The sequence below is a fragment of the Anopheles gambiae genome, chromosome 2 (genome assembly GCF_943734735.2).
Source record: "Anopheles gambiae chromosome 2, idAnoGambNW_F1_1, whole genome shotgun sequence".
NCBI classification, from domain to species: Eukaryota; Metazoa; Arthropoda; class Insecta; order Diptera; family Culicidae; genus Anopheles; species Anopheles gambiae.
Window position 1 is genome coordinate 106,460,219 of NC_064601.1, and position 14,737 is coordinate 106,474,955.

The 14,737-nt window shown below is 47.7% G+C and overlaps 1 protein-coding gene across 1 annotated transcript; it reads right to left on the reverse strand.

Annotated features, from left to right (window-relative positions):
* Positions 1-6,422: 6,422 nt before the first annotated feature.
* Positions 6,423-14,660, reverse strand: LOC133391103 (uncharacterized). The gene is made up of 2 exons (XM_061641688.1): positions 12,772-14,660; positions 6,423-11,775 (listed from the first exon to the last, which is right to left on the reverse strand). The coding sequence occupies exons 1-2, from the start codon at positions 13,834-13,836 to the stop codon at positions 10,123-10,125; spliced, it is 2,718 nt and encodes a 905-aa protein (XP_061497672.1). The 5' UTR covers positions 13,837-14,660; the 3' UTR covers positions 6,423-10,122.
* Between the last annotated feature and the right edge of the window lie 77 nt (positions 14,661-14,737).

Here is a 14,737-nt window from a genome sequence, read left to right on the forward strand (position 1 = left end):
GAAAAGCGAAAGACATTCTTTAATGCATCGCAATTTAGCGAGCGATAATCTTGCACCAGACGGGCGGACGTGCACTGCTGCCCTGCGCCCCTGGTTCAAGAATCGTGTCCGCCCCAACGCAGGGCAGCAGGGGAAAAAAGGTGCAAGAAGGGTACAGCAATCGATTGGCAATTGTAGCCGCACGGCTGTACTGTACAGGTGTCATTCCGATCGTACGTACAGGCAAGAAGTGATTTTGTTCGCTTCCTTGTTTACACGCATTTCTTCGTCGCTGCTCAAAATGGACCGATCGGAACGGGCGTTGTGCGGGCATGCGGTTAAAGGTCATGATCAATCACGGCCGGGCACCGGGGAGGCTCCGGGCTTCCAATCAAGGCGATTTTGATTTGTGCCCGGGTAGAAGAAGCGGCTGTAAGAATTGTGGCGTAGGCAGGATTCTGGTCGCTGCTAGGGACGGGGCTGATAAATGAGGTGCGCTTTGTAAGGGAGAAATTGAATTTTGCTGAACGTGCGCTGTTACCTGGTGGACCAGTTTCCAATCGGGAAGAGAACCAGGAAACCCCCTTAACAGTGGCTGCACCGTGGGCTATAAATCAGAATGCAATTATTTATTCATTGTTTACTTTTTAAGTGTTCTCCGTGTCGGGCGGAACGATTCAATTCCACGCTGGTTTGCGCAAAATTGCGGAAAAGCAAACGAATGCAGCATCGGAATGTTTGCCGTTAATGAAAGGTTCGCAGGATAGGATTGTTGTCCTCTTTGGTAGGTGGTTGGCTTTGCTTCTGTTTGCAATTGGGTGCTGGTGCTAAGATGATAAATAAAAATGTTCTTGTATCTTCATATTCTTTGTTTCCGAGACGTTGTCACACACCTTTTCAATTGGATATAATACATCGATAGGTTTTTTGATAACAAAATTCTCTGGAATTATTTAAAAATTATATTTTCGCAAAAAACACGAAGAAAGACATCATAAAAGATAATAAAAATGAATAGTCCTAGCTCAACTTTTTGATAAAATTGGTTAAAAATCACGCAAAAAACAACTTAGTGTTTTGCGGGTTAGAATAATATCATCCAGATTTTGTATGGATTTCCAGGCGTTTCCCAAGGACTTTGGGTTTCTTATTGACATATTAGGAATTCTAGGAAATTTTAGGTCTCATGATTTATCGACTGATTCATCTATTGGTTTATTGTAGGCTACATGTTTTGGATTCCTTCCCACAATTCAATGACATCGTTCCTTCACTTCCAATACACTATGACAAATTCAATGTTTTTAAATTTCAAAAATTCAATTTAAAAAAAATCAAATTTCTTTGGCATATATGATGTTCATATCCTCAAGGCCATAGTCATCCCTTTATTAATGTATGGATAAATTCACCACTATGAAAGGTTAAAACATTTAAAAAGAACTTGGGACTTATTCATACAATAAAATGTGTGATCAAATCAAACTTTTTATATTTGAAAATATTTTTTGACTGGTTTTTTTTCGGGCGAACTATGTCAGTTGTATTATCTGATTTCATATAAAAAATGTTAACAAATTCTATAAAAAAACTTCAAATAAAAAAGAATACATTTACACATTATTTAATTAAAGAAAATTATCGGTTATTAGCAGTGAAGAGCAATCGAACCTGATCGTATTGCTTGATTGTAAAACACTATTTCAAACAACACAAAGCCAACTGTATCGATCAAACTCCCTGCCTCATTAGGAAACATTGCGAAATAATTCTGAATTGCTGCTCTCCTCTTAAAGGTTGTCTCCACACTAAACAATCAATAAAATCTACTACTTACCCTTTCATTCTTTCGCCTTGCTCGAACAACATGCTGGTTCGTTTTTCATTCTAAAAATAAATTAAAAAAAAAGAAACGCAACAAACTGCACGAACTTTTTGCGGAAAATATCGATCCCAACTCAGTACAATAAAATCACACCAATCAATGTGAGCAGCCCCAAGAACGGAACACCGGACCGTTTGGGTTGGTTACTGACCGCTAATTAAGTTTATTTATGATGGAAAGCTGCACCGGATCTCGACACAAACGAACACAAACACGTACCCAGCCAGCACACAGCCAGCCAGAGAGTTTGAAATGGTACGTGATTAAGAACGAGCTTTTGCGATTTGCGACTCCGCAGCGAAGTCACTCCGGTCTAGAAGCCTCCAGCGGTACTTTAGTGCGTCCGCCGCTTAATCACCCAGCTTGTGGTCACGTAATTAATGCGCGAAAAGACAGCGAGGATTACGAAAAAATCAAACCCAACGAACCTTCCGCCGACGGAAGGGAGCAAGAATTGGATTGAATTTCGCCCAACGGGCAAGGCAAGGGAATCGCGGACAGCGAAAAAGGGCACACGGGCTAAACGAACCACAAGCAGCAGAGAGGGAGAGAGAGAGACAAAGGGAGGAAGTGGGAAAGGAAGAGCCAGAGAGATATAAATATATGACGATCAGATATTGTACTGGGGCGTGTACCAACGACAAACATTGCAATCGTTTCACAGTGATCGTGGCTTCCCTCCGCTTCGGGAAGGATCCACATTCCGCCATGCTCTTTTTGTGTTTTTTTTTGTATTTTTCTTCCCATTTCGTTCTGCTCACACCTCCCCTATTCGTTTGGGGTCAACAGCCCCGGACGGGCCTGACGGGATGCCTTCGGGGCGTTTTCCGACTTTCCGACTCGGTTCGGTGTTGGCCCGGCTTGGTGCCCGCTTTCGTGGGGCAGCAGAGAATTCGTAGACGAATCGTGTGTGAAATCGCTGCGCCACTGTGATGCGCGCCTTTTCGCTTCACCCGCGACCGGGATCGTCGTGTGTTCGCCTGTTCGCGTTATAATTTACACGAATCGTTTGCATAAATTAATCCTCCGGCCCCGGGGTCGGTGTAAAATACGGCCACTGTAGGCTGCCCGCCTGCCAGATCCTGCCGTTGGCGAATGACCCCCACGCGAGCGAGTCTGCGCGAATGCTGGTAGCACACAGTCGGAATTGGATTCGCACATTGGCGAAAAAACAGATTCCACCGAGAGTGAGACGAACGCCATCGCAAGGAAATATGGTGGTGGTGGAAGGTTTGCGGTGTCTTCTAGGGACAGCTTGCAAATTGCCTTCCAACGTGTTACGGTGGGAGAACATGAGCATAGGAAAGAACGCAGCACAGCAGGCAAAGGCGGGTTTGATAGAATCGAGCACGCGGGCGAGTGTGAAAGTATTGCATGTCCCTGTCAGGCCGGTTGATCGGTAATCGTGATCTACGACACAGCAACGCAACGGATCACGCCGCTTTCTGGACTGTAATCGATGGGACAGAAAACGAACCACGCGCAACGTTTCCCCAAAGTCCGATAGCCACCGCACGATAACCCACTTTCGAGCGCATTGGGAGGGCTTTCAAATTCAAACGTACTGATCTGGTGCTCACCGTGTGATTTGCCTTCCCTCCGCCCGAGCCCCTCCCCCATTCGATGCCCTTGAAATTGGCTGCTCCGCGGTTGGGGTTAAAACATGCACGATACGTTTTCATCGATAAACGGAGCGCTCTATTAAAGGTGATTGAAATGGCCGTGCAGTGAAATGAAAGCAGCGGCAAGCGTGTATCAGATATCTAACCGATCGGAAATGGAAATTGATTAATAGAAGAATGGAAAGGGGAGGATCGTCGCGTATCCAGGGTGACGAGTGGTCTTTCGATCTTATCTTTTTGGTCTTATTTTTTTAGCAAAGCATTTTAAACCATTTTTCATACTTTTCTCCAAAAAGCATTAAACATAATTGAAAATAACTATTTCCCTACAATGTATTTCAATTCCGAAAGAAACATGCTCCAATCAACCCACGATCTGAAACGATCATCCCTTCTTCCCAATGCACAGCTGTGCCAGGTTCCGGAGCGACTTCGCCCTCTCGGTCCACTCGGTGAAAGACACGACTTTGACTTTGACCGAGTGAACGAAAGAAAGTGCGATTGAATCGGTGAAACAGCGGTGCGCGAGGTGGAGGCCGTCGATGTCCTCCCCCCTACGACTCTACGATCGCACGATCACGCTGGCCCATCCTCGTCACGTCGCAGTCAAATGAGGCTCTGGCTCGGCGCCACATAATAAATTGTTTCGGCCACATGAAATATTCATTATCGACCACAAGGGGAGCACTAGAGGAGGAGTATAAAAAGAGTACTCGATACTATACACACACACACACTTAGTGGTCATGCTAGATCACGGACGCAAAAGCGTCCCGAGCTAATTGGCCAGCTAGACGCACGGCAAGGAACCCCACCGGCAAGGGGTTGGGGATGATTGTAATTATGCAACTTATATGTTTAATCGTTTCAAACTGCTGCACGACCATTAGCTTTGCAAAAAAAAAAAAAAAACAGGAATAAAGAAGAGCGAGCATATTTAGCTCGAGCGGTAGTGGAGCCCGAATGCGGCCAACTCATGCCGGCAACATAACTGGAACAGTTCGTGGACCAGATGGCTGTGGAGAAACGCAACGCACTGCCCCCGAAAATGAGGTCGTCGATGCACTTTTATTCTTGGGCAAACAAGTTTGCTGCACCGTACCCGACCAACCGACTGGCCGGGGCACGCTGGCTTTGCTTAATAGTGCTAGTGGTGGTGTTTGGATGTTGTTTTACGCTTACGCCGAGCCCACCAAGCTTGATGGAAGTGTGTTAAATGTCTGGAAGAATGGTTTCGAGAAGGGGATACGCAGCGGTGACCATAACCCAGCCAGATTACATGACACCATTCCATCATGTGCACGGGATGGCAGCGATTAGCTGTTGTGGATGAGTATTAGAGAGAGAGGGAGAGGATGGGCTATTCTCGGCTCGAACGAGGTTATAAGGGCTGTAAACGCTAAGAGAAAAACTGTGTTATGCTGGGAGCAGATATTTTTCTTTTGTTTTGTTTAAGAACAGCCACAAAACCATCGTAAATGAATGCTTCTAATATCTTGTTTTAGGGATTAGTTCGTAGGATAAGTGTACCAATAAGTCGGCAATTTGTAATGGTACAAATATAATTAAAAAAGTAATGTTTCACTAAGGGAAAATATGTATAATTTATCATATAGAAATTGAAATACGTTATATCTTCTCAAATATGCAGCATCTATAACACTAAATACAATATATTTAACAGGAAATACATGTGTTCTTACTACTCCGATGTGCTCATGTTGATGGTGGTTTGGTTCTTATAGTTGTTGTATCATGTTCCAATAGTTCCTATACTATAAGTAGTCAATTATACGTGAAAAAACTTGGAGCTGCATTTTGAAACCTTTTTTATATGAAAATTACTGTCATAATACAGTGAAATCTTTCTAAGGCGAATCTGCAAGTGATCGTCAGCTTAGAGAGATATTCATGTTGAGGAAATTAATGAAGTATGAAACTAATACTATAGAAGACCAATATTTTTGTGAACTGTTACCCAAAAACTTTGCTTAGAGATTTTCGGCTGCCAAATCGCATATGCAGCTTGAAGGATATTCTCCTTAGGGAGACATTATGGCTGTAGAAGAAAAAAACATTAAGAGAGATAATTTCTTTTCGTGAACATGCCTGTATGTAGGGCCTTGCCAGCAGGCCTTTCGTCAGTTATTCGAGATTGGCGGAGGCCATTGGCGGTCATAACGGAGAAAGACATGCATATAGGCATGTGTTTAAGATCTACCTTCGATTTTTCATCAATTTCTCCTCAGTTTTCGCGACAAAATTGTTGGAGTAGAAGCTTTTGCATCATTTTAGTTCAGAAAATTTCGACGAGACGCAGCTGGGGGATGTTAGACCCGGGTAGAGGACTAGGGTGTCATTTCGAATATCTGCCGAAATTTGCCTAAAATGATTGAGTTGAGCCACTGGCTTCAAAGTGAACTCGATTTCTGCATCCTGTTATGTTTTTTTAATGTTACCCAGGTACTTCTTCAATTTTTGGCCGGTTGCGTCGTCTTCTCTTTAACCAAGGTCAAGGGGTCAAGGGTTCAATCCTCATATGAACCGTCCCTAAGTAGCAACGACAGATTAACCGACTGCATGGTACTTGCCAAGAAGTCTCGAAAGCCCGTATAGCCAAGAAGAAGGATCAGAAGCAGCTCAAGTTGTTTGACAATCTTTGGAAACCCTTCAGATTCGTGAATCTTTTGGGATGTATTGATATTTTCAGTAGGTAACGAAATTAGTTGTAATTGATGTTATTCAACGTATTTAGAGCACTACAACTATTATTAGCAATATCACCTCAATAGGTACTGAAATTTTTAGATTTTTTCACATCTGTTTTGTATTTTTGAAATAAATCTTGAACCTCTCTTAACCCTCCTAATGCAACACAAATGGTTCTTTATTAAATTTTCTTTCTAATAAAAAAAAACTACCACCAACCACGGTCGTCAGTTTTGGAAACACATTTATTTTCTTGGTTTTTTGGTTTGTTTTGCTGCTGTTGCAATAATAGCATATTTCATTCCATTTCTGACGGCTCAAAATATCATCGGTACGTCATAGTTCGCATTGTTTTACCTTCTTCTTGCTTTATGCTGTGGTTTGTGGATGCGGAGGATCTTATCTTCTCCTTCTGCTCGTTTCATTTGCTGCTCATAATATAGCAAAGGGATGCAAGGATATTGATAGCAAAGCGAGGAGTAAAGTAATGTTCAACACACATTAGCAAAGCAAAGGACGGGAAAGGAAAACAGGAAACGGGCCATAATTGCCTCCGGAGGGGAGGTGGAGGGGATCATCATGCCTGGCTGTATATCTTTCGCTTTGTGCGTGTCTAGTTTCTTCTAATGCTGCTACGGCTGCTGTTGTTGTTGTTGTTGTTCTTGTGTCTTAGTTTTGTGCTCGTTTAGGGCAGTTTTTAGCGACGGAAGAATGAAAATGACGCACAATATTGTACGGGTTAATTATGCTTATAAAACCATTAAAAACATGGGCTGCTTACTTAGAAAACGGGTTTGTTCAGACTGGAAGAGATGGATTTGTATTGCTTCGGTGTTGGGAATTGTAAGTTTCGTGTTGTTTTAGTCTAATGTACGAAGAAAAGAGAAATGAGTTCTTTTTGCTTTTAAGTACGAAAAACAAAATACGAAAACTGATTCCAACAAAAACAAAGCAGAAAAAGGAAATCAAAACAAAAAACATTCCATTCCGCAGCTTAGCCGTTTGCCGACCTTGTGCCATTCGATCCCAAAATTGTTTGTCCAACGAAAAGGGACAACGAGCAAAGCCTAGATAGCCTCCTCAAACCATCCTATCGTACCCGGAAGTCTGGGAACAAAAACGCTCTCAATCTTCACCAAATATTTCTGGGCGCTTTGCATCGTTGTGCCCTTCGCACCGGTTTGTTACCGAACGGAATTTCATTAGTTGGCGAAGGCTGATAAGAACGTCATTGCCCACAATCGGAAGTAAAAAAAAAAGGAATGCACAACTGGAATGCAGCACTATCGGGCACGTAATGCGATATGAGACGAGATATGACCAACGCATATGGATGGATGGATTGATGGTGAAGTGGGAATTGGGAACTTGGGGAATGTGGATTGTTCGATCGATCGATGAAAATGGCATTTTCTTTATAATCAATGGTATACGCGCGTTACGATGTAAATATAGTGTGTTACGAGTTACGAGTTAGTAAGCTGATCGTCCTTAAATTAAAGCGTAGTTGCAGTTTCTCTTGGTAGGATAGGGGATATATTCTTCCCCGTTACAATATCGCAGCACAGATCCTCTCCCGGTGGTGATAGTACATAGTGCAGGTGATATAAGGTGATAGAGATTTGTTAGTAGGTTAGTTTTGTGGAACGGTTTTGCACAGAACGGTACATCTAAAGGTACGCCACAACATGCACACGTTTTGGGGGGAAACGGGGCACAACGGGAGCGAAGCGGAAACGAGGGGAAGAAAGGATAACGTAGAACTGAAGGCAAGCGTTAGCAAAGGCAGGCATTCTATATTGTGCGATGATTATATGGTTGGTCAATGGGATGGTGGGGGGGGGGGGGCGAGAAAGTGGGAGGGAAAGAGGGGAATGATATAATAGTTAAGTTTGTTTACATACGGGTGTATATCACATGAAGCCATCTAAAGGAGTATATTCTTTGTCGCGCGGCATGGGTGTTTCGCATCATCGAACCAATGAGAGCCTTGGGGCGAAATTTCGCTTTGCTTTTTGGTAGTAAGTAAGGGCGAAAACATGCACTTAACGATCCATGAGCGATCGCGTACGATGCGCATCACTTCATATAGCGCTTGCGCGTTGCGATAAATGCGATTAGATATGAATGTTAACGCATGTAAGCGAAAATGTTGTAATTTATCTGTGTCTGTGTTATGCTTTTTTGTTTTTTTTTTTTTTTGTTTGTGTTTTTGGTTTCGAACTGTTGCTGCAGATATACATATTATCACCCTTCGCCTTCACGACGCACAGGATACAGGCTTTTGCTTCTGCATTTGCTTTGGATGCCTTATGTTGTAGTTCGGTTTCTTTACTAACTCCACTAGAAACACTGCGCCCTTTTCGTTCTACGGAAGATACTAAGCCCAAGCCACGAACGTCCTTTTGTTTGTTGTTCTTGTTTCTTCACGCAACGGTTGGGATATAATCGTTATAGTACGCTGTGTGGTGTATATAGGTTTGCTTTTCCATATGCTCAAAGGAAGAAGAGGGGTTGTTTTGGTGTGAGGGAGAAGTATAAGGGGAGCGTGTGCTACTCCTGCCCGATGCCCGCGCTTATATATGTATATATATATAGTTAATATGTATAGTGGGAGTAAATATCCTGCTCCTGCTTCCGTATCCTTCTCGCTTTCCACACTATCAATCAACGGGGGAAGGGAAAAAAGGCATGGTTACATGTGTTGCAGTGTCAACAGTACAGCACTGCTGGCGAAATAAAAACAAAAAATACGACACAGACTCGCTCACCCTTCTTACATCCATCTCCGCCCTTATTTTAGCCATTGCTTATACTACAAACAGACAATACATGTACACTTCGCTTCTTGATTTATCCGACACTACCGTTTAATCTCTACTCACTGGTCGCGCTTTGCCGAAGGAACTCTCAGCTCGTTGGGTGGTTTTTGGGGTTGGGTTGGTAATGCATTATAAAGTTGATTGATTATTCTATATTTTCCCTCTTTGTTTCCCGCCCACATTAATGCTGTTTTTTTTCTTCTTTTTGCTCTCTATCACTAGCAGTTCTGGTATGGTTGGTTTGGTTTCAATCATTGTTTTGATTATTAACTGATTTTGGACACCCCAGCTGGTGCAGACGCATGTTCCACGAGGGTTGCGACGTCCACAGAATGTAGAAAACTATAAGTATGAGGCAGTTACACTATCCGAATCATAAAAATAAACACATTTACATACTACGCTTAACCGGTTAAGCGTGCTTGTGCGGCGTACTTAGCAAAGCCAAGCTACTCACCCATACTCAGCGAGAAAAATAAACCCTCAACTAAATTATTGGAATTATCTCTCTTAACCTTTCCCCCTCCCAGGCTTCCCCTTTCCCCCTGGCGCCGGTTTTGGCAAAGCGCACTGGCTATGTGTATATAATATATTGGATTTTTGGTTTTGGACGTTTTACTACTACAGCGAATGTTTGGCAATTAACTCTAAACATAAATGAGCACTTTGATTCCCTTTTTCTCTTTCTCCTTCTCTCTCTTTCTCATTCTCTCCCTCAACGCACGATTGCACATGCACCGTTGCACTTTACACACAAAACTTTATCAATGATAAGCCCTACCTGCTGCGGGGTCACCTTCCCCCCATTTTGTGCTTCGATCTTGGCGCGTGTGCCCTTTTGCCTAAGTGTCCGTGTGTGAGTGGTGTGACCTATCTTCACTATCTGTTACATAGCTATGCGACTACGCGATCAACAATGTTTTATTTTGTAAGCAACGTTCGGTATATGTATCCATTAACTAATCCGAAGCTCTGGTTTCCGCCTGCCCCTCGCTTCGCCCCTCTTTCCGGACACCTGTCTCCCTGGCACGGGCCAGCATGTTTGTGCGAGCGTGTGTAGTTTTCCCCCCCCTCTGTTGCAGGAGTTGCTTGGTTGGTTGGGTCTTTACAGATTCGTTTCCGTCCGGTGTGGATTGATCGGGTACTTGTGACTGTTGCCGTACATGTTGCTACCGCCTACGCCCGTTGTGCCAGTATGGTGCTGGTACGGTGCTTGCGTCTGCTGCGCTACCGCCATCCCGGGAAACAACCCCTTCGTGCAGGGGTCGCGCACCGGCCGGACGGGTTCGTCGCCGCCCCGACCCTTCACGCTGGAGGCAGAGGACGAAATGAGCGACTGGCGCCGCACCGTGGACCATTCGTTCTGCTTCAGCAGAAACTGCTTCACGTTGTACTCCATCTGGGCGAGATCGACGCTGCTGCTATCGTCGTCGTCGTCGTCGTTGCCGGCCGGGTGGTGCGGGTCCGGGTCGGGCAGGGGCGCCAGCCGGCGCTCGTCACCCGCGAGGCACTGTCCGGTAAGCGCACTATCCCGCAGCACCGTCACGGTACTGCCCTTCCGGATGGCACCGAGCGCAGCACTGGTGGGTCCGGGTGCGACCGTCGTCGCATTGCTGTTGTAGTCCAGCAGGCCGGACGCCGAGGCCGTACCGTTCGGAAGGCTGCTGCTGTTGAGATTGTTGCTGTACCCGTGCTTCGCGCCAGCGGTCATGGCCCGGTCCGGCTTGGGGGCGTTCATGCCACCGCCAAAGGTGGCGGCGCTCGCGTAGTTACCATTGAGCAGACTGCTACCGGTACCGGGGGGACCGTACGGGTGGCCCAGCCGGCCCATCGACGGTTTTGCCTCGCAGCCCGCCGGCTTACCACCGGTGGACGGCACGGTTGGACGGGAAGCCTTCGGCGGTAGGCCGGGCGCGGTAGCATTGTTGTTCAAGCTGTCCGCCGTCAGCGCACCACCGGCCGTCGGCTCGTTGTCCGACTCGGTGTTGCTGAGCGGTTCCGCCGCATTGCCGAGCTTCGAGTTGTTCTGCACCCACTCGGCGACCCGGGACAGCTGCTGGCGGCGCAGTATCGCACTCTCCTGCAGGTCGATTTCGCTCGAGATCGAGCTGGACTGGGTGCAGGACTTCTTGGACGTCACGTCGATACCCTCCAGCTTGTTGACGTTGATGTCGAGGCGCGGTTTGGGCAGCGCGGCCGTACCGAGCTTGGTGTTGATCAGCAAATTGCTCACCTCCTCCCCGATCGTACACAGCCGGTCGGAGGAGTGGGGTGAGGTGGTGGTGCTCATATTGCACACCTGCTTGTTACCACCGCCCGCCTCCTCATGACCCCTGGCAGCTTCTCCGCCGCCACCCTCATCGACGCGGTTAATCGTTCCGCTGATGAGGCTTCCGTGCCCATCCGGTCCACCGTCTCCGGCGGGACCGAGCGCACCACCGGCTGCCTGGGAGGATTTGACCGGCGTGGTCACGGGTTTGGTGTAGCCAGCGGGCGGTGAAATGGATTCGCCGGAAGACGTTGCCGTCGGCAGGTTGGTGGTTTTGATCGCACCGTTCAGCCCGATCGATGGATCGTCGTCTAGCAGCAGCTCCTCGTCGAGGAACTTGGCACGGCGCGTGTACATGACCGGGGTCGGTGGCTTCGAGTCCAACCCTTCGAGACCGTCGTCGACGAGGTTGTCCAGCAGGATGTTGCTCGAACCGTTCTGTATTCGCAGCGCACAGATACGCGGACCTGACATCTTGGGATTTTCAGCCTAAAAAGCAAAGAGTGAAAATGATGCATTAGTGGAGGTAATTTCATACAGAATTTAAAAGATTTGTAGGAAACAAGCAATTGTTGTGGATCGATCGTCCAGTGTAGTGATGGGAGCACGGAATCGGACCTACCCGATTCTAATTCCGTGTTTGGAATCGATTCCGGAGCCAATTCCGATGCTGGAATCGATTCCTATTGCGGAGCCAATTCCGGAGCAGATGATGGAGCCAATTCCGGAGTTGGCTTAGGAATTGATTCCAGAATCAAAATTAACTCCGGAATCAGTGTCGGCTTCGGAATCGGAATCGACCTAGGAATCGCAATTTGCTCAAGGTAATTGAATCAGAATTGACTCCAGAGTTAGAATTAGCCCCGGAACAAGAATCAGTTCTTGAAATAAAATAAGAAGTTTCCGAAGCGAAATCAGTTCAAGAATCTCCATGAGAATGGATCGATTACAAGCAAGTTTTGATTCTTTGTGGCTATCAATACGTAGCGTCATTGGACCTAAACGTCTATTCTTATTGAGATGTCGAAACCGACTCCAATTTCGAAGCCGGATTCCGGAGACAATTCCGATCCCGGAGCCGAATTTGGTTCCGGAACTGATTCCTATTTCGGAACCGATTATGATTCCGGAGCCAATTCCTGAGCCGATTCTGGAGCGGATTCCGTAACCAATTCCAGAGCCGATTCCTATTCCGGATCCAATTCCGATTCCAGAGCCAATTCCGAAATCGATTCTAGAAACTAATTCCCGATCTACTATCCGGAATCGATTCCAGAAAACTTCGGAGCTATCCGGAATCGATTCCAACGAAAACTTCTTTTTTACCATCACTAGTCCAGTTGCTTTTCAAAACAAAAACACAAACTGTCAACAGGCGCGTAGAGCTTCGCTTTGCTGCGAAGCTTTAAGCACGCGCGCTCCGCGGATTGCATACATTCTGGCGCTAACGCTTCACGGTGCCGCTTCCACGCAAATCACTCTCACCTTGATGGTTTTGATGAGATTGCGATTAAAGATCTCGAACATCTTCGCACCGTCCTTCTCCGGATCCTTGCTGCTCGTCCTGCTCCACAGGCTGTTGGTGCTGCCGACGGTATGGTACAGCCCGCTGCCCACACTGCCACTAGCGGACGTGCCGTACTTGCCCGACGGTCCCGCCACACCGCCATTCCCGGTGGACGAGGAGATCGGCGTCGCGTGGCTGCCGCTCATCTGATCCGTGTCCTTAATAATGTACGAGGGCGAATCGTGCGCAAGCTTCGATGCCGTCGGCTCGGCTCGACTAAGCTGCGGTGTCATTTGTCCAGCACCACCACTGCCACCGCAAACCGGTGGCTTGCTCTGCTTGAAGGCAGCATCCCCGGGCAGCTTCTTTGTGTGCTGCTGTGTGGTCGTCGGCACTTTCCCAGCAGCCAGCTTGTTGTGTTGCTGCTGCTGCTGCTGCTGAAGATGATGCTGGTCGGTCTGGTTCGCTGAGAGCGCGGTGGACCGTTCCACCGCAAGCCGATGGTGCCCCAGGATGGGATTAACCATCAGGTCGTCCTTCTTGGTTGGCACCACCAGCAGTGCGAGCGGATCGGACGTATCGCTTCCCTCCCCGCCCGTGCCAATGTCGCCACAGGCGGCACCGTTCGCCGACCCGCCCGGCCGGACCGCCGTCGTCGGCGAAACCTTGTCCGGGGTGGTCAGGTAGTCCGAGACGCTGCTCTTCGTTTCCGAGATGACGCTGTCGCTCGACTTGATCAGCTTCAGCATGTACGGGCTGTTGTGGTGGGACGGCGAGTTCAGGTTGCTGCTGCACCGCAGGCAGAGCAGCGTGTTGGTGCCGTTCGCGTGCTCCCCGCGCACGAGCGTCTGCGTCGCCACGCTGTAGTACTTCTGGTCGCTGCCGAGCAGGTCGGCCAGCAGCAGCGAGCCGGACGCGTGCAGGCGCGCCGACTCGACCGCACCGCCCCCACCCTGCGGGCACACGCACGTATCACAGTGTTTGATCGGTGTGCCGAGCAGCGCGTCGCTCGACTTCAGCTCGTCCTCGAGGAACTTGGCCATCACGGACGGCGACACGACGTTCTGGCCGTCGCCGAGCAGGCTGTCGGTCGTGCCGGGGACAGCGGGCGTCGTGCCGAGCGGCACGACCAGTGGGGCTTCCTGCTGCAGCTGTTGCTGCTGCTGGCCGGACGGCTCACGCTGCCCGTGGTTCGACTGCTTGCCACCCGCCAGCTGTCCGTCCTGACTGCCACCGTCTGCGTGTGGGCAGTGTGCAATGAAATGGAGGGGTTGCGAGAGGAAAGGAAAGTAAGTTAATTAAATCCTTCAACGTGCGTTTGTTACGTTAAAGTGGTTAGTTCCATTTTGGGGCCGGTGGAAAGTGGTTTGTTGGAGGCGGTTTTATGCGTGCGGCTGGAAGTGCTAAAAGTGGAATTAAATTAAACACTCTCCATTGATGCGTGTTCGTATGTTTCAAAATTGAAGATTAAAATTGATTTCTGTGCATCTCGGGCACACGCGTATACGCGCGTCAAACCAACCGAAAGTCCACCAGCCCCGTCCATTCCAGCCCAGACACCATTTATTACACCTAACAGCTAGATTAACGTGAAAGTGCGCCAGTGCAGGGTCCGCAAAAAAGCGCCAGGATTACAGCCATGCTTCCTAAATCTATTTATTTCCAACCGAACTACACACACACACACACAAACACACACGATTGCTACTGCAACAAGCGTTGGATAAGAGAGGAACACACATAACACCAACAGCCAGCGAACGTTTAACCCTCCCTTATGCGTCGTTTTTGTCTGCTTTTCCGCACGAACCTTTTTGACCGACACGAACTTTGGGGGTGGCCATTCAGTGGGCTGCCTCTACTCCCGTGTGCACTCGGATGGAAACTAATGAAACAGGGCCACACTCTCACTACACAACCCCACAACGCCCGACACAAAACCCG

What these genes read in the sequence shown, in the direction of transcription:
- LOC133391103 (XM_061641688.1), bottom strand. Translation starts at nt 13,836, where the DNA reads ATGGCCAAGTTCCTCGAGGACGAGCTGAAGTCGAGCGACGCGCTGCTC. An exon ending in ATCTCATCAAAACCATCAAG is followed by an intron (nt 11,776 to 12,771) that starts GTGAGAGTGATT and finishes TTTGCTTTTTAG; the next exon opens with GCTGAAAATCCCAAGATGTC.